Raw genomic sequence first — 19,199 nt, 5'->3', positions numbered from 1 at the left:
TTGTTTGTTGATTTATTGATGGCAGACATTCTGACAGGTGTGAAGTGATACCTTATTATAGCTTTAATCTGCATCTCTCTGATGACTAGTAATGTTGAACATTTTTTTCATGTCTATTGGCCATCTATTGTCCTCTTTGGAGAAGTGTCTATTCAGGTCCTTTGCCCATTTTTTAAAATATGTTTTTATTGATTTCAGAGGAAGGGAGAGGGAGAGAGAGAGAGATAGAAACATTAATGATGAGAGAATCACTGATCAGCTGCCTCCTGCACGCCCCCTACTGGGGATCGAGCCTAAAACCCAGGCATGTGCCCTGACGGGGAATCAAACTGTGACCTCCTGGTTCACAGGTCTATGCTCAACTGCTGAGCCACACTGGCCGGGCTGCCCATTTTTAAATTGGATTGTTTGTCTTTCTGGTGTAGAGTTGTATGAGTTCTTTGTGTATTTTGGAAATTAATCTCTTATCAGATGTATCATTGACGGGTATGTTCTTCCATATAGCAGGTTCCCTTTTCATTTTGTTGGTGGTTTCTTTTGCTATGCAAAAGCTTTTCAGTTTGACATAGTCCCATTTGTTGATTTTTTTCCCTTCATTTCTCATGCCCTAGGAAGATGTATCAGTGAAAATAGTGCTATGGGAGATTTTACTGCCTATGTTTTCTTCTTGGATTTTTATGGTTTTGAGAATTACATTTAAGTCTTTTATCCATTTTGAGTTTATTTTTATGTATGGTGTGAGTTGTATGTACCTGTCCAATTTTCCCAACACTGTTTATTGAAGAGACTATATTTACTCCATTGCATGCTCTTTGTCAAATATTAATTGACCACATTGGTGTGGGTTGATTTTTGGGGTCTCTGTTCTGTTCCATTGGTCTATATGCCCGTTCTTGTGCCAGTACCAGGCTGTTTTAATTACAATGGCTTTGTAGTATAGTTTGATGTCTGGTAATGTGATCCCTTCAACTTTGTTCTTTCCCAATATTAGAATAGCTAAGGCTATTTGGGGTCTTTTTTGGTTCCATATATATTTTTTTGAATATTTGTTTTAGTTCTGTGGTATTTTAATGGGAATTGTGTTGAATCTCTAGCTTGCTTTGGGTAGTACGGCCACTTTAATAATGTTAATTTTTCCAATCCATGGACACAGTATATGCTTCCGATTGTTTGTATCTTCCTCTATTTCCTTTTTCAATGTCCTATAGTTTTCTGAATACAGGTCTTTTACCTCCTTGGTTAAGTTTATTCACAGGTATCTTATTTTTTTGTTGCAAGTTCATGAGACTTTTGTTTTAGTTATGAAGAGGTGTGTCCAAAAAATTAAAATTAAAAAAATTAAAGCTGTTGGTGCAGATCCATTCATAATGCAACAGCCAGTGCAGCTGAATGCATGAATCAAAATTAGAGGACATCTGGAAAATTTCCACATCATTTTATATCATTGGGCATGAGCAAAAGCAAAGGAAACCCAGAGCACTTTAAAGAGGGGCTTCCATGCACAAGACTAGGTGAAGACCTTGAAATTAGGTGTCTAAACTAAATTACCATCAGAAAGGCTTTACCCTTTCTAAACCACTTTTACAAACTTGATCTCATGTGAGTCTCTTGTCCATCCTTTGTACTAGGCAAGACAGGAAGGTGACAGCATTGGAGGCAGGTTTCAATGATCCGTCCAGTTTAGATCGGGAGCCCAGCCAGCAACTGGGAGAAAGAATCTAGGACCGCAGCTTCAGAGAGAGAGTTCAAAAGGCTGAAAAACCATGTGGGGTTCCAGCCAAGTAAACCAGGGTTCAGGGCAGAACTCCAGTTCCAGGAAGGAGAATGGGAAAGATGAACAGAAACTGGGGCCAAAGCCCACTTACTAAACAAGGCACACAGGTGGCCAGGCCCATCCCCAGCATATGGATTCCAAACTCCCATCTCGGAGCTGCGGGACCCCACGACTGGCTTTTGAAGAAGCAGAAGAGTATCATGTGGGTGAGGAACAGGGCAGAGAAGTTATCAAGCAATTACAAAGGCACGAAGAGACTAGTGGGAAATGGAAAGTTAATCAATTAGACTTGCATATGTAGGGTTGCCAGATAAAATACAGGATGCTTACTTACATTTGAATATCAGATAAACAATGAATACATTTTAGAATAAGTATGTCATATGCAATATTTGAGACACATTTAGACCCCCCAAAAATGTTGTTTACCTGAAATTTAAATTTAACTGGGCATCCTGTATTTTTATTTACTAACCTGGCAAACCCTACATGTGGGTTATGGAGCATGAGGCTGGAAGGCTTGGCAGAGCAAGACCACAAATGGTCTTGTGTGCCATGCTTGGCATATAATGAGGAGCCATGACAGTTTTAAGTGGGGGAATAATATAACCAAGTTTGCATTTTAGAATCATCATTGCAGTAGTCCTTTGGAGAACAAAGCAGTTCAAAGAGACAGGAACTGAGAAAGCAGAAAGCTATTTATACAGCCCAGACTCGAGGAGAATTGAATATAACATTGCTCACTTCACAGTTCTGCCTAATGCTAGAGAGATTCCCTAGTTCACTTGGGCTGTAGAGACCACACTATTCTTTCCAGAACTGCTCTTTGTTTTGAGGAGTAGGGGGATAGAGATATTTTGTCTTGCCCAAACCCTGTGTCTGTTGCACATTTCTTGAGGAAGCTGGAAAGATACATGTATGTATCAATCTCCTTCAAATAAGCTGAATATCTTACTCACCACTGCATTCCTAGTAGGTAATCAATAAAGACTTGTTGAATGAGTTCCTGACAGGCAAAGTCTATGTCTTTATTATCTTTGTTTCTTTAGCGCCTGACCCAGGGCTGGGAATAAGTTTCTCAGAAAATGGTTCTTGATTAAAGTGGCCTAATTAATTAACAACCAGAAGTGCTCCCTATGAACTATATCTTCCAACATTACTTCAAAGTGCAACCTGCATTTTTTCACACACGTGCAAAAGAAGCCTGACTTTTATACCACTCCAGAAAACTGTTTTGAAAAGCTGCAGAGTTACACTGGTTAGATGGAATTTTAAAAGTAATCTTCCTCATGTATGTGAAAATGTGAGTTTTTTGTTTTGAGGTTTTTCTTGGGTATTTTCCTAACTACTTCCATAAGCTTTGTCATTGCCTGCGTATTAATAAATCTAGATCTTAATTAATTAAATGCTTCTCAGGTAGGTCATTATAAAGCGGTATGAACCAAGTGCTTGCCTTCAGTACACCAGCATCAGTATAGTTACTTGTATGTGTGTCTTTTCCCTGGCCTAAGGGTGAATTTATTCAGGGCAGAACTTATTCTTATTTGTCTTCATAGTCACAGCAGAACTTTCACTAATAGTAGGTTTGTTGAATGTTCAAATGCAGAAAGCCGAAAGGGATAGACTAATTATAGAAAGTACATGGGGCAAATAAAAATACAATTAAAAAATTATTACAACCACTTATTAAAGATTATGTCACAAGTATCATGCTAGGTGTTTATATATGTTTTATTAAATTTCAATCCTAAAAAATTCCCCTTTGTGCCAGATGTTATTATGTTCATTTTATGAGCAAAGAAACTGAGAATCAAAACTGATTTGATGAATAGCTTGCCCAGGATGACACAGCTAATGGGTTGGCACAGCTGAGATTAGGACCTGATTCCAAAGTCCATGCTCGAACGCACCAGGAATTGTCATTTTCAAGTGCATATTGGAGAGAGAGAAGATTGTTGGAGTGCCTGTGACAGCTCTCTTTAATCAGCAGCTAGGTGTGCCACAGAGAACCAAAGTTTGATGATCTTTGTAATGTGTGAGTGCACATATGCGGAAGACAAGAGCTCTGGAGGTATTTCCTATATTTTTGAGCAATGTTCCTTTTTTCTTTGTTCAGTTTTGTATTCAAGGGAGCACATGACTTTCCACATAATTGGGTTTCATCTCCACCTTGCTGGAAGGTGATATTGTTACACTTAAAATTATTATCACACTGTTATTATCTGGGATGAATACACAATGGTAATGATGTTATGATCAGTGATACCAACTTCATCTGTCCTACCCTAAGGAATACGTGCAGTTGGTGTTCAGATATGCATTCGAACCTCATCAGTCTGGATGTGTATGAACTCATCTGTGACAATCCAGACCCTTCGCTGAGCTGTAAATATAATTGCAAACATCAGTTATTCTTCTGTCTTTTAAAGTTGCAAATGTGCAGTTTTTGTCCAGATGCTGACATCTTTTCAGCAGCCCTCTTCAGCCTGCCTGCTCTAACTGCCAGCCTCCTCACTTAGTTACTGGGATTCAGAAGGAATCATTAAGAATGCTGCCTCTTGCCTCGGCTGGGTAGCTCAGTCGGATAGAGCATCATCCTGATATGCCAAGGTTGTGGTTCAATCCCTGGTCAGGGCACATACAACACTCAACCAATGAATGTGTAAATAAGTAGAACAACAAATCCATGTTTCTCTCTATCTCAAATCAATTTAAAAATAAAAATAAAAATGCTGCCTTTGATAATTTGATTCCAGGTTGAGCAGGGTTAAATCACAGCTTAACTTCACCAACCTTTTGGAATCTATGAAAGCAAAAATCAGAGGATGAGTGTTGACATAACTAATTATATGAATTAGAAGGAATTTGAAGAAGAGGAACCAAACATGGTGGAAAAAAAGGAGGGGGAGAGAAAGCACTTGTTTTAAAAAAAATTAAGAAAGCAAATTGTTTTGCTTGGTCCTGTTAATTAGAAACCTGCAAAAAATAGTCTTAAGAACCAGAAAGTATCTCTAGGGTTCTGCTTTCACCAGAAACATGGGAGGACTTCCTACAAATGGTCAGGATGGAATTATGGAGGGGAGGACCTTCATCACGCCTTTGTTTGCTCATTCATTGCCAGGCAGGGTGCTAAACATAGGAGATATAAAATGAACATGGCATGGCTCTGGCCCTCAAAGCTAACCCTCTAGTCCATGAGTTACATGAACTGTTCTGCACACTGAAGAGTTAAAGTCGCCAGGAAATAATATTCAAATGACACAGTGGATGCACAAAGGGGAAGAGGTAAACTCTGTGACTACTAAAAAACAAAACAAAAAAAACACAATTCATAATAATCATGTAGGGGTGTTCAGTGAGATGACAGAATTTCCCAGGAAAGGTGAAGTGGAATCTGAATTAACAGATATATTTGAGTCAAATCTTAAGAAAGGGGGTCTTGAAGAAGCAACCGATTCATACCGATCCTAAGAAGGGAATGATCTCGTAAGTGTTCTCCATCTTTAATTTCTAGGATATTAATTTTACAAAGCAGAATTGCTGCCATACATTACTAAGCAATTTCTCCCCCTCGGTGCCCATTCCCCACCTTCCATGCCCATCCGCCACCCTCCATCTCCACCCCTCTAACACAGCTATCAGGTGAATGGGGCTCCATCCGAAATCCACTCTAATTAAATATGTGGCCTTGAGCAATTCCCATCACTCCTCAGGTTTCTTCCCCTGTAAAGTGAGGATCCCTGGTCAACTCCAAAGTCCATTTCTGCTCTGAATTATGAAAGAGACAAGAAACCAGAAATGAAACTCAAGAGAAACAAAAGTGAAAGTGCCCAAAGGAAATACAGTAGTAAACAAAAGTACAAAATTTTATATCTCACTGAAAAATGTGGCAGAGTTCCCAAATACTTTTTTCCCCCCAGCAACGGTGAACACGAGACTTGGGAAAAAATGAAATGTCTAGTGTAACAGGAGTCCACCTTGCTCCATGCAACAGCCTTCAGCAATGCTCCCCAGCTCTGAACAAGGGCTCATTAGAAATTTCTCCCAAATCAGTCAGTCACTGATGCATGGCCCCTTCCCACCTAACCACCCCCCAGGGAACACCACTCAAGGGTGTGTCCCCCTTTGGGAACAGAAGAGGGGGTAAAGAAAGAGTGTAAGGATTCGTACCAATATTAGATGCTGTCTGGCGTTGCCACGCGGCTGTCATAAACAACAGCATCGAAGCAAACTATTTTAAAACTTGGGAAATACTGTATCCTTTCTTTCCTTAGGTCATAGTGAGACTTCTCTGAACGTAACCGAGACCGGCACACTCGCCCCGAGCGCGAGCTCTGGGATGCACCGGCGAGCGGAGGCCGCCAGGCTGGACGAAGCTGACAGCTCCGCCGTGTGCGCGTGGCGGTGCGGGACCAGGACAAACGACTGGCACGGCGAGAGGGTGCGCTTCGGCCCCGCCGGGGTCACGGGGCTCCCTAGGTGGGAGGATGCTCCCGGTCCAGAGCAGGGAAGGGTGCGCACGCGCGCTCGCGAGCACACACACACACACACGCACGCACGCACGCACACACACCACCCCCACCCCCCTTCCCTGGGAGTTGTGTCTGGTCTCCCTTTTGTTTTTCTCCCTTCCCAGTCATGAGACCCGGAAGTTTTTTGTTGTTTTTTTTTAAATCCCGTCTCCCTTTTCCAACACCCCCCTCCCCCCAATCTATCACATGGCAGAGATAGAATAAAAACAGAAAAATGGCGACGGTCACGTTGTGGCGAGCCTTACTGCGTCATTAGATAATCCTCATGCAAATAGCGGGAAGAACAAAGGAAGGGGGGCCCGGGACCCCCGGGGGCGCAGGTGGGTGTGGGGTGGCGGGCCCGGGCGCCGGCGCGTGCGGGGGCAGGGCGCCTGCGGGCGGCGGGTGGCTGCGGGGCTCCGCGCAGCCGAGCGCCTGCGTCCGTGTGCGCGCCCGTGCGCCGCGGCGGAGCGCCGGCCCTGGGCGCGGGAACCCGGCCGGGGGCGCCGGGAGCCGCGGGGGCGAAGAGAGGCGTTTTCGAGGTTGGCGGCGGCGCGCGCACACGCACACCCGCCGCGGGGCTCGGCCGGCTCGGCGCCCGCGCGGGGGGCGGGCCGAGGGCAGGCCGGGCGGCGGCGAGGGCCCGGGGCCAGCCAGTGCCCCGCGCCCGCTAGCCTTCAGCTGCCTGGGGCACCGCGCGCCACTGGTCATCTCCGGGTAGGCGGCGGGCCCCGGGGTGGCGGCGCCGGGCGGGTCCGGGGCTTCGCACTCCCGCACGGACTTCGAGCGTGTTGCTGGGCTGGGTTTGTTGTTGTTGGGGTGTGTGTTTTTCCAGCGGGGCGGGGGGGGCTCGTCCTTGGGCATTTCCGCGGTTTCCCTTCCGCTGGGGTGTCAGGCACTGCGCTGGGTGGACGGGGCCGCGGGTGGCCCCCCGGCGCCCCGCTGCGGCCCCCCGGAGGGGGAGCGGCACGGAGGGGCGGGGCGGGGTGTGTGTGTGTAAATGTTGCGCACTCGCTTTTCCTCTACCCCCGCCTTCTTCCACGGAGCTGGCGTGGGTCCCTCGCGGTCCGGCGGCGACTGTAAATAGAGCCTGGATGTTGTTTACATGAAGGGTCGGCGGGAGGAGTCTGCGAGGAGGAGGCGGAGGAGGAGGAGGAGGAGGGAGGAGAGAAGAAGCCCGGAGTCCCCGCGGCGGCGGTCGGGGTGAGGGTGAGCCCCGCGTGGCATCCGGGGACGGGGCTGCCACGAGGCTGAGACGCTGGACCCTGGGGTAGGAGAGAGAATGGGCGCCGGGTGGAGACGGGGGGCTGCTACGGTGGCGTTTTTAGCTTGCAACCTGCCACGCAGATTCTCCGGGCGAGGAGGGAAGAGGGTGTGTGGGGAGGGCGGGGAAGCCTCGGTTTCTACACGTCCCCGCTCCGATCTCCGGTCTTTCCCGCTTCTCTTCAGGTTCACCTGTTTGTTTTCATCAGCCAGAGCTTGCAGTTTTTTATGTAGTCATGAGAAGCTGTTTCTTTTATTAGAAACACTGGGGAGGGGGGTGTAGTGCTGTAATTTATGCCGGTCCAGGTCGGTTTTCAAGAAGGGGGAGGGGACTTGGCGGACACCGCCTGCTCCTGGCCTGAGCTGACCCCAGGGCTTCTCCCTGCCTTCCCGGGCCAAGGAATCCTTTCCGTCACTCAGCCACCCGCTCGCCAGGAGCCACCTTATTGGAGAAGGACCACACCTGCGCGTGTTCCAGCTTTGGAGGAGAGGTGAGCCAAGAAACCAGGGAATCCTCTGTTCCCCAGAGCTTTTAGCCAACCCCTCACCCCAGAATTGGCCAGAAAGTGTTTCTTTCACCTGCCGATTGCGCTGGGCACATCCATCCCCCTGCCTGGCAAGTTGTGGTCTACAAATGTGTTGGGATTTTCTCTTTTCTCTGGACTTTCACCCCACCAACCAGCAACTAACTGCTGCGTTTAGGTTGAGAGACAGGTGAACGGCCCCCACCCCCACCCCCACCCCCCTTTGGCCCAGTGCCGTTATTTACTCCGCACTGGGTCTTCTAAAGGAATTCTCAGCTGTCCCCCTCCAGTCCCCTTCATCCTTCCCCTAAGAGTTTAGCCCAGAATCAGGCCTAAGCAGTCTCTGGCTCTCTTTCCCTGGGCCGCACCCTGGCCCCTCTTCGTTCTTCAGAGCCAAACAGGCCTCCCAAACCAGAAGGCACACCCAGCCCCAAATCTGACCACACAAAAGGGAGGAGAGAACAGCGAAAGAAAAGAGACCCAAGGGTCTCCTTTCTGTCCTGAATATGCCCCACAGCATTTCCCTCTTCAAGCGTCCTAGCTTTATCATGCCTCTATTCTTCTTGCCAACTGTCCCTCCCGCCCTCTGCCCCTGGTCCTGTGATAGATGTTTGGAGAGGTGGAGGTAATAGGTGGAGAAAGGGGAGGGCCACCCTTTTCCAACCTGGTTTCAAGCATTTTCCTCCTCCCCAGTCTTCTCATTTATGAGGCACTTAAAGAGTAAAATTTGTAAATATGCTTGCATGCTTATTTGAACTTGTTTTCTTGCTGGCTGATGAGTAGCTGGCACTCAAAAGAGAGGGCGCGGAGAGATGAGACAGGAATACTCCCCCTAGTTTCCACCACCCGAGCATCCCCACAGTTGCTGGAGAAGACCCTTCTGTAAAGCCAGCGGTCTCCCTTCCATGACATCACCCCCTAAGCCCTTCCAACTTTAGCTTCAGAACAGGAAGGAGGCTCAAAATAGAACTACCTTAGGAATCCAGCTCCTTTAGAAGATCAACTTTTAAATCAGCTGTGAGAGGAACGCTGAACTTTGACATGCAGAGAGAAAGCTGTAGGGTTTGTAATTGGTTCCTTTGGGTAAGGGTGGGGGCATACTTTCCATGTATATTCAGAAAAGCTTTTCTCAAGATAACTTGGGTACCTAGACCAATGAATGATTAATAGGATGGTTTGAGATTCATTTATTGAATTATTCATGTGTTTCAGTATGTCAACAATAACAAGCACTCTTTCGAATGAAGTAAGGATGGGCTCCTGGAGTGTGTGCTAGAGAGTTTGCTAGGGATAAAGGAGGTTGGGGCGCAGGCTAGGAGGGGGAGCGCTTGAGGAAGGTGAAGAATCCAAGGATGCAGTGACAGCAGCTGTGAGTATGAGTCCAGTGGCTCAGTATAAATAATGGCTATAACTTTCGAAGGGTAACTAATATCCTGGACAGAGAAGTAATGATGCCAAGATTTTGCACCTTTACCTCCAAAACAAATTCCATATCTTTGAATCTCAGTGTCTCCATTCTCTCCCTTAATTGAGATGTGCCTTTCTCTCTGAGCTAAAAGAGTTGTTCAGTCTTTGGGAAGAGCTGCTTAATAAGTGATCATCACTGAAATATTGACAATTTAAGGATTAGTAGTGGGGCAGAAAACAGTTGGCATAATTTGAGCACCTGGTGGTTGCTGTAGAATGACTTGCTGTTGAACAGGGGTAACTACTTTTAATCTGGTTCAGGTTTAAAAGAAGCCAGGTTAGAGACACAGGTTGGCTGTATCTGCATTAATATGGTAGCCACTTAGACACGTGGCTATCAAACACCTGAAATACCGCCACGGCGATGAGGAACTGAATTTCAAATTTCATATAATTCTTAAAATTGATACTTGATTCAGCTATTGGAAAACTTAAATACATTTGGAAACAACTTGGGCACGTGTGTGCACTTTTTAAACTAAATTTTATACAATCCAAATACAGATTATTTCTAATGAAATTTAGTGTTCAAATTGAGATGTGTTATAAGCATAAAATATGCTCCATATTTCAAAGACTTAATACAAAAAAGAAAGTAAAATATCTCATGAATACTTTTTATATTGATTATATGTTCAAGTGATAATATTTTGTATATACTGAATTTAAATATATTGTTAAAGTTAATTTAATCTGTTTATTTACACACGTAGCTTACATTTTACTTCTGTTGGACGGTGCTGGCTTATAACATCACTCCTTTTGGTCCATGGATTCATTTCAAAAGAGGTGACTGCATGACAGTTATTTCATGTTTGTCAGTCATTTACTTTCCCCTGCTTTTTTAGGGACTCCAGGAGTTGTTATTACGGTATGTGAGACCTGATAGTGACTGCTTTGCAGATTTCTATGCAGGAGGTGTGCCCTACTCAGGAAGGTCAATAAAATGTGCAGGGTACTGGAAGGGTTAGTGGGGGGCAGCATGGGAAATTTTGAGTACCCAAACATTTGGCTGTAGCTGCTTTTGTAAAAGGCTCCTAGGTATGCCAGAATATATCAGAGAACAGTTTGTAGCACAGTAACAATTGTGACACCAGGTGGCATCTTAGTGATTCCACTTACCATTCACCTTTGCTTATTTTCTTTCCTTTCATTTACTTTCTTCCCCCACCCCCTGTCGTAGCTCCACTGGTGGTAGTTGTGCCTAGAAGATTGCTGACCCCTTTCCCCCCCCCAAAAAAATACAATGCTGATTTGAATAGAGATAGTGCTGTGTTGGGAGTTTGGTTTTCTCTCATGAAATTCAGTAATGGTACTGGAAGGGACTTAGGGGCCATTTAGTACTATCCCTTCATTTTATTATAGACAAACTGTCAAGTAACTTGCCTAAAACCGTACCTACAGAGGCTGGAATTAAACATACTTTTGTTGATAACCTATTTAGAGAATCCCTGGGAAATAAAGAGGTTCATCAGTTAATCAAATGTTTGTTGAGCTTGCGCTTTGTGGAAAGGACTATTGCTAGTGTTGTGAAGGGTCATGAAAAGAGTCCCTGACTGTAGGAACAGTCCTGTTGATTTGAGTAAAGAAGAGGTAAACTGTGCCGAATTAAGGTCCAGTAGGAGATACAGCACTTAATAATGAGTGTAGCCCAATTGTGGCATATGTTACAAGTAGAAATGTGTTCATTTTACAGCTGTAGAAATAGAAGCTCTGAGAATGGTGGACTCTGCAGAAAAGAGGAGTATAATTGTGTTTCTGGAACAGCCCAAGGCTCTAGAATTGGAGGTCAGTGCAAGTCTTTGGTATTGCCCCCTTTAGCTGTCTGTTAAGGGAATTTGAGAATTTAAGACCCAGCATTTTTAAATGGCACTGCTGCAGTAATGAGGAGATCATGGATTAATTGGAGACGGTCAGGGTTGTTAGAGATGGTTAGCTTTAGGGGTAGATTATTTATTCTAAAAGGATAGAATGCTGGGGTGAAATCAGAGTAAAACTGACTTGTGAACAGACTAAAATCCAAACTCTGAGGAAAAAATGGATTCTAGAGCAAAAGCAGAAAGTAAAATATCTGTGGAGTAGGCAGACTAAAAGTATGTATGCTGAGTGAAAGTGTAAGGGGTCTATATAACAGAATTTATGGGCCGGTCCATTTATTTGTAAATTTTAGTCTCCTGGAGCCAAATTTTGGACTAAAATACTGGTCCAGTATAAGCAAGAAAGCACATTCTTCTGTCTCTGCATACTTTCTATCATAGGTCTTTTCCTCCAGATGGGCCTGCTAAGGTTATGCAGCATGAGACTATTTAGAGGTCAGTGTTTAAAGTAGGTAAAACAGTTACACCACCAATTAATGCTTCTCTGGGAGAATCGGGGCAGATTTGCGTAGGGCAGTGGTCCTTAGCTTTTTCTTGCCTTTTCAGCCAATTTCTTTCTCCTTTAAAAAGTTTCCCGCTAAACTTTGGCACAAGTTAGTTTTAAAACACTCTTAATATAGTAAAGCTTTGCAATAAAATGCTAATATACATTCTCTGTACCTCTGACAAAGCAGTAGTTGACATTTGAGTATCTTTTGTTGACAGTACATTATTATAATACCACAGTTCAGTCACATTTGCATGTATTACAGTGTCACTGAGTTGGATTATGGTTTTCACAGTGGGGGGAAAAAAATCACACCAGTAAAAGACTGATGGATTTAAATGAACCTATTTAAACTATTTTAGTTTAAAAGTATTTTCAAATATTTTGTATGCCAGCAGCTTATAATATCTCCAATTATTTAATATATAACCAGATCCTTAAAGGTTCAAAATCATTTCATTTTTATTTTCTGTTCATAGATAAGAGGGACATGACATAGTTTTTGTGTGTATGTTTGTACTACACAAGATTTAAAAGCAAGTTCTTTAGTATACTAGTTTGCCAGAATACTCGATTTTCTAGGTGGTAATATTTGGTACATACATTGTGAAGAAATTGTTCTCAGTTGTATCTTTTTTATCAGAGAAGAAAATTTAAAATCAATTTACTCCCTGGAGGAAAACATTTTACATCACTATTTCCTTTTCTCTCTCTTACTGTGCAGTATATTTTTCATATTGTAGCATGAGCACCTGCATTCACTTGTCTTAAAAGCAAAACAATTCCATTTTTGTAAGAAAAATATATGGGAAAATGTTTCCGATAGATTTGTTTTTTTAAAAAAATGTACATTTGTAAAGAATAATTTCCAAGGAGAAACAAAACTGACATTTTTGAAGCCTTTATTAATTAATATTTATAAATTATAATTTGGAAAACCCATATTTTTCTCGAAACTGCTTTAGAATTCTGAGAGAATATTAATTTCACTATTGACAGAATAACAATTTGCTTTTTATTACTTGGTCTCTTGTTTTTTAACCCCTAATTTAGATAGAAAAAAAATTGAAATGAGAGAAAAATAAGGAAATAAAGGAAATATCCTTTACTTATTGTACCAAAAATGTTTAGTTGTCTGGTTTTTGGTCTTGGCTAATAGAGTGAATTTCAGCTTTGTAGTACATTACAAACATTAAGTTCATCTTTGTATACTTCGCATTTAGACATTGTTTCACTGAAGAACAGTCTAATAACTGATAAGTTTATCAGTGTTACTTATTTGTTCCCATACTTACCCCCCCTCAAGTATCTCAAAGCAAGTATTCGTCTTTGCCAAAGCGGACAGAACTTGTGGCCAGGAGGTGTCAGGTGGTAATCTTTTTTATCCTTTTGATGGATCAGCTATCTTACATTTTATTCTCAAACAACCACAGTACCTTTGTTCATTTAACAGATGTTTATAATTTGGGTGAAAATGTGCAGCTATTTCCAGGAATCTTAGGTTATGGGATCCAACTTTTTCTTTAAAAAAATCTTCATTGCCCTCTCGTGTTTCAATTTTGTATTACATCAGTTGGCTAAGACCTAGGCAGTGACCTCTTTAACTTTCAGATATTTTTGCACTTTAGAGAATGTTGTTTTAATTTGTGTGTAGGTGGATTATTTCATTGGATATGACTTTTCTGAAGATAAGGTCAGTTTCATAGTCATAAAGGTTAGTAATTGAGCTAGAATCATTATACTCTTATTTTTTGACTTCTGCTTATCGAAAGAATTGATTCATCTTCTGACTTATTTGAAGTACAATGCTAATATCTAATTTACATATAATGAGTCTTTGAAACTTGAGTAAATGCCTAATTGAAAACATTATTTTTCAGATATCTGTCAAGTTTCACTCATATTGAAATGCCTTGAGAATTTATGGCCAACATGGAAAAGAACTGAGAATCATGGTTTTTAATAAGTTGGTATTCTTAAGCCTGAAATCCAATTTCAGAACCTTTTTGTACTTTTTCATTAAAGTAAGAATCATCCCTGAAGTGACTTCAGGATACACCTCGAAGGTGCAGATAATTTCAAAGCATGTGATGTGTATATGTTGATTTTTTTTAAAGGCATTTCAAAGTTTATCAATGATTCTTGCACCACGGTAAGGATAGGATTGACATTAACTGTTGTGAAAAACGCCCTGCAAGTATGCTAAGTACTTAATCATCAGTGTCATTAATTTGAGTACATTCTTAGCGCTCAGAATAAGAACAATAAAAGTCTTTTTTTTTAACTAATGTACATTTCTTCTTAAAGCATAAAACCCCCACTAATTTCTGCTTTATGACCTGAGATACTGAGAAAACTAAAAACCTTAAGCAAAAAGTAGATATTTTCAGAAATCCTTTTGTTTGTGTAAATTGTGTAACCTGGATATCCAGTTGATGGAGTTGAATGGCCAGATTTGGGTAGAGAGAGAAAGCACTGACCTCAGTCATTAGACATGGACTGGAGCCCAGGTTCACCGTAACTTAGGGTATGATCTCAAGTGAATCACCTAACCCCTCTTAGGTTTTTATTTTCTGTCTGTAAAATGGGCCAGATAGTATCTCACCTATTTCCGGAATCCTCTTTTTATGAATTCATGAATAGTTCATTGACAACCCAGTAGGATTCGTGTGGAAAATCAAATAAGAAAGCATCTTGAATGTCAGACCGAAGTGAAAGATCGCTGTGTTGCATCAGGAGCACTTTGAGAACAGGGGCCATGGCTTGTCTTAATTTCTTGAGCATCTAGGAGAGTCTTGCAACATCGTAGTTCCTCAATAAGTTTTTATTTCATGCACGACTGAAGGCAGGGACACAGCCCGCGAGTCGCCGCGTGGGACAGCGACCCGGAGCAGCTGGACCGCCCGCCGCGTGGTCGCGCGGTCGCTCGCCGTCCGCACGTGTAGATCGCGTGCGGGCCTTTCCTTCTGCTCGAACTCAGCCGCGCCTCTCACTGTTTCAGCGTCACCCTCCGCTGGGGCTAGGACCCCGCGTTTCCTTGCGCTTGCCCACCTCTCCAGCCGGACGGGGACCTTTCAGCCTTCGTCACTTCGCGGGGAGCCGCCCAGGACGCCGCGGGCCAGCACGGAGACTGACAGGCTGCCCTGGCTCAGTTATCACAGTGCTGATGCTGTCCATTCTAAAGGTACAGTACTGTGATAACTGAAGGATGGCAGCCATCTTGCCTTCCGCCGCGGAGCCCGGGGCCGGGGAGGAGGCCCGAAGGCCGAGGAGGCCGAGGAGGCGAAGGAGGCGTGCGCCCCGGGCGCGCCGAACCCGCGCGCTCCCGGCGGGGGCGCCCTCCCTCCGCCTCCGCCTGTTCCTCGCCGCGTGGTTTGCGCCGCGGCGCGGGGACTGGCGCCGGGCGGGCAGGGAGCAAGAGCTTTGGGACTTCTAGGAGGCTGAGGTTTGGACATTTGTTAAGATCTCTGAAACTTGTAGGAAACTGGTATTAGACAAGTGCGAAGTGTGAATTAGTATTTTTGGGGTGCTGTTCAGAGAAATGTGTGCCATTTTTGTAAACGTAAAGGGTAACCTACTTCCAGTAGCTTGGCGCTTGACAGTATTAGATGTTCAAAGTGAAATGCAACTTAATTAAACAGGGAGGAAAAAAAGCCCTACATGTTGAACAGTGTTGATATAATTCAGTGATTTTCAGCCCTTTTCATCTCATGGCACACAAACTAATTGTTAAAATCCTGCGGCACACCAAAAAATGTTACATGTTTTGAATATGTGACAAAAGAATAGGTGTAATTACCAGATGGCTATTGTTGTGTTGACTGTTGTCATTTTTTTTTTATTTGACAGCCTAAGGGGAAAAAAGATCAGTGCCCCTGACTGGATAGTCAGGTATTGTGTGTTTTAAAAAACTTGTGTAGCTCACTGGTTGAAAATCGCTGATATAATTACATAAATAAAGTTATATCTTTGTGTTTAAGGAATGGATAGGGACATGGCTTGTTTTTTTCAAGAACATAAATATTTTAAATCAAGTGTAATTTTAAAAAAATGTTTGTTGAATGCTCATGTTATTGCTGTTGGTGTCACCTTTACATGAAAATAAAATGTAAATTATTTTTATCAACTAGTCAAGGACCACCCTGCAGTGACATCTAGAACAAATCAAGTTTTAGGATATGAAGCTATAAATACCAGGCCAACAGAAGATTTGCATAAAAGACTAGGAAATTTTACAGAGCATACACCTTCAACCTGCATCCTGCTCTAGAGAGTACTGTTGGGGTGGGGTTGTTAGGGAAGCCAGGGTTTCCCCCACCCCTCCTCCAAGACTCCTAAGGAAGCTGTACCCATGGAATAGCAGCAAACGAGAATCAAAAGTGCACGACTTCATCACGTGTTAGATAACAGTCGGCTGCAAGGCTCAGGTAATTTCATGTAGTTTAGGCTCAGTGCCTAAACAAGGACCTCTTACCTTTTCCCAGGCTCATGCCTATATCTGGGAACCTTACCATTGTTGATGGCTGACTGGTGAGGAACCCAAAGCAGTGACCCATATGCTTGGACAAAGAGAACAAGGCCTGCCTGGCCTTGCCTCCTGCAGGGTGAGAAGAGCCAGGGTAAAGGAAAACCATTATGTGTTAGAGTCCTGGTCACTACTAACCAGCCCAGCCCAGTCATTGTCTTAGACGTGGGCCATTTGTATTTTAAAGCCCTTCACTGGAACAGCTTCAGGAAAAAAGGTAATGGGAAGCAAGTGGCAAGGCAAAGCCGTGCCTCCCCTTCCAGAGAGACTGTTTCACCTTCATACGGTCCCCAGACATTCCTGGTCACTGCTCTTTTTGCTGGTTCACACAATTCTCTGTAACCTTTTTCCCCTTCTCCACCCGAAGAAGTAATCCCTTGAGCCACACCTGCTTGAATTGTTATTTTCCGCGTGGCATTGACCACATTGTGGCCCAGTACCTTCACATGTCTTTGTTCATTTAGAATTTCTCTAAATTGCAGGCTAGACTATGTTCTTGATTAATTGTAGGGAGTGATGGCTCTGCCCCGATGTGTATGCTACCACCAGCCCTGCTCCCTTAAGCAGAAAAGGAATTTCTGACAGAAACTCTGGAAGAACTAAGAAAGGAAAGTTCTGGGATTGGTGAATTCTCAAGTAATTTGGAACACTCCGTTTTTAGTAGTATAGCAGGTGGAAAAAGTGCTTCAGGGAGTCAGGCGTTGTGCAATCATTGGCCTTGGAGAGGATTTCACCACCTTCCCCCATCTTCCTGTTTTCCCATTACTAGTTCCATTAAAATTCAGGTCTCATACTTAACCCGACCTTGATCCCAGTATCCACACCTGAGTCTGTGGGCTGTTGCAGAGGTGAGTGTTGGGTGTAGTTTGGGTGTATTTCTACAGATGGAAATACTGGGTCCCACTTCATGTCCACAGGCAAGCCTGAGGCTCAGTCTGCTGCAGGAGCTCCAGGAGGCTTGCCTAGGCCCGGAGGTCCTTGGCATCTTCAAGGCAGTTCATAGATGTAAGATGTTCCAACAGGTTAAGTGACAGGTAATCCAAGAGAAACCTGATGGGGGTGTTCCCCATCAGGCTTTGGTTAATACACACACGCGCGCACACGCACACACACACCCCGTTGGTTGGTATGTTTGTTGCATTCTTTGGTTTAGGTGCGTGAGAATGGGGAGAATGGGATAAAACACAGAAGTACCATATGGTCCAGCAGTTCCACTTCTGGTTATGTACCCAAATGAAGGACTTCAAATGTAATTATAAACCAGTGCTCACAGCAGCTTTATTCACAACAGTAAAAAAATAGATTCTGCGGCAAATGTCCATCAATAGATGAAAACAAAATGTATATACGTAAAAGGGAATATTCAGCTTTAAAAAGGAAGAAAATTGTGCCACATGCTGCAACATGAATGAGCCTTGACAGAATGCTAAGTGAAGTAAGCCAGACACAAAGGACAAATAAGAGATTCCACTTCCATGAGGTACCTACAGTAGTCACATCCAGAAAACGGAATGGTGGTTGCCTGGGGCTGGAGGACGGGGGAATTGGGAAGTTCATGTTTAATAGGACAATTATTGGGAGAGATACAAAATTCTGGAGATGAATGGTGATGGATTTGTAACTGTGAATGTGCTTAATGCCACAGAACTGTGCACTTAAAAATGGTTAAAATGATAAACTTTATATTTTACCACCAAAAAAAGAGTAATAGCCTGTTACAGCCAGCAACAGGATTGAGTTGATTGCTCTCTTCCTAAGTCTTCAGGGTGAAGGTAATTGCTATTTCATGTAAGCAATTAAAATGTAATTCCCATGCCCTTAGCATTTAAAGTTCTCTAATTTGTGGACTGTTAAGAGGTATTTCCAGGGTTTCTGACTTAGCATAGCTTTAAAGTTTTGTGAAATATAAAGAAAACTAAGTATAACAGTGAAAGTATAAAAATAATTAGAAAAAGGCCTCGACCAAAAGTCAAATGATGGGACATCTCTTGATGGCTTCATGCCTTTTTCTGGTGAAATCGGGAACCCTTGGACCTCTCCATGCACCACCTCTTTGGAGTTGTGGTAAAAATACATAAATATACATACACACATATAGGTATGTACATGGCCATTTTGATGACTACAGCAGCATTCAAATGTGGCATATTTATACTGAAAAAGTAAAAATACAATGAAACAATAGCAGTATTTTTTTAAAAATATGTCTTAATTTCAGAGAGGAAAGGAGAGAGAGAGAAACATCAGTGATGAGGGTCTGACCGGCTGCCTCCTGCTTCCCCCCGACGGGATCGAGCCTGCAACCCAGGCATGTGCCCTGACCGGGAATCAAACCCGGATCTCTTGGATCCTAGGTTAATGCTCAACCACTGAGCCACGCCTGGCCTGGCAATAGCAGTATTTTTAAATTGAAGTTTTAAAAAATTTCTAATAGAACTTGCAACTCTAGACACTACGCTAAATATATCATCTTACTTCCTAGAGAAAGGGGGCAAGTGACTTTCTGTTTTGTTTCAAGTAAATGTAGCTAAACAATGACTTAGATGAGTGCTGCAGTCCAAGGCTAGATTAGATACAGAAGTTGTGAGTAAACATTTAAAGCGTTTATAGCCATTTGTCAGAATAATTTTATGTCTGTTGAGTCTAGTAATAAAAACATTGGCTTGCATTTTCTGTCTTTAAATTTTCTTCTAGCAGTTAATTTTTATTGTGTTTTATAAAAGTATTAGTCTATGGTGGGTTAGCAATAAGAACAGACTGGTCCTTCTCCA

At 43.3% G+C, this 19,199-nt stretch overlaps 1 protein-coding gene across 1 annotated transcript; it reads left to right on the top strand.

Annotated features, from left to right (window-relative positions):
* Nucleotides 1-1,904: 1,904 nt before the first annotated feature.
* LOC148092444 (uncharacterized) lies at nucleotides 1,905-15,101 on the top strand. The gene is made up of 5 exons (XM_087820715.1): nucleotides 1,905-1,980; nucleotides 6,049-6,270; nucleotides 7,397-7,494; nucleotides 10,388-10,457; nucleotides 14,725-15,101. Exons 1-5 carry the CDS (start codon nucleotides 1,905-1,907, stop codon nucleotides 15,099-15,101), a joined length of 843 nt encoding a protein of 280 aa, XP_087676841.1.
* The last annotated feature ends 4,098 nt before the right edge of the window (nucleotides 15,102-19,199 follow it).

The sequence above is a fragment of the Miniopterus natalensis genome, chromosome 9 (genome assembly GCF_054644295.1).
Source record: "Miniopterus natalensis isolate mMinNat1 chromosome 9, mMinNat1.hap1, whole genome shotgun sequence".
Classification (NCBI taxonomy): domain Eukaryota; kingdom Metazoa; phylum Chordata; class Mammalia; order Chiroptera; family Miniopteridae; genus Miniopterus; species Miniopterus natalensis.
The sequence above is the reverse complement of the archived record's forward strand: the minus strand, read 5'-3'. Positions and strand labels throughout refer to the sequence as shown.

Coding starts and splice junctions, on each gene's coding strand:
- LOC148092444 (XM_087820715.1), top strand. CDS start 1,905: ATGGATTCCAAACTCCCATCTCGGAGCTGCGGGACCCCACGACTGGCT. Junction 6,271..7,396: donor TAGGTGGGAGGATGCTCCCG/GTCCAGAGCAGG, acceptor GTTTACATGAAG/GGTCGGCGGGAGGAGTCTGC. Junction 7,495..10,387: donor CGGCGGCGGTCGGGGTGAGG/GTGAGCCCCGCG, acceptor CTGCTTTTTTAG/GGACTCCAGGAGTTGTTATT.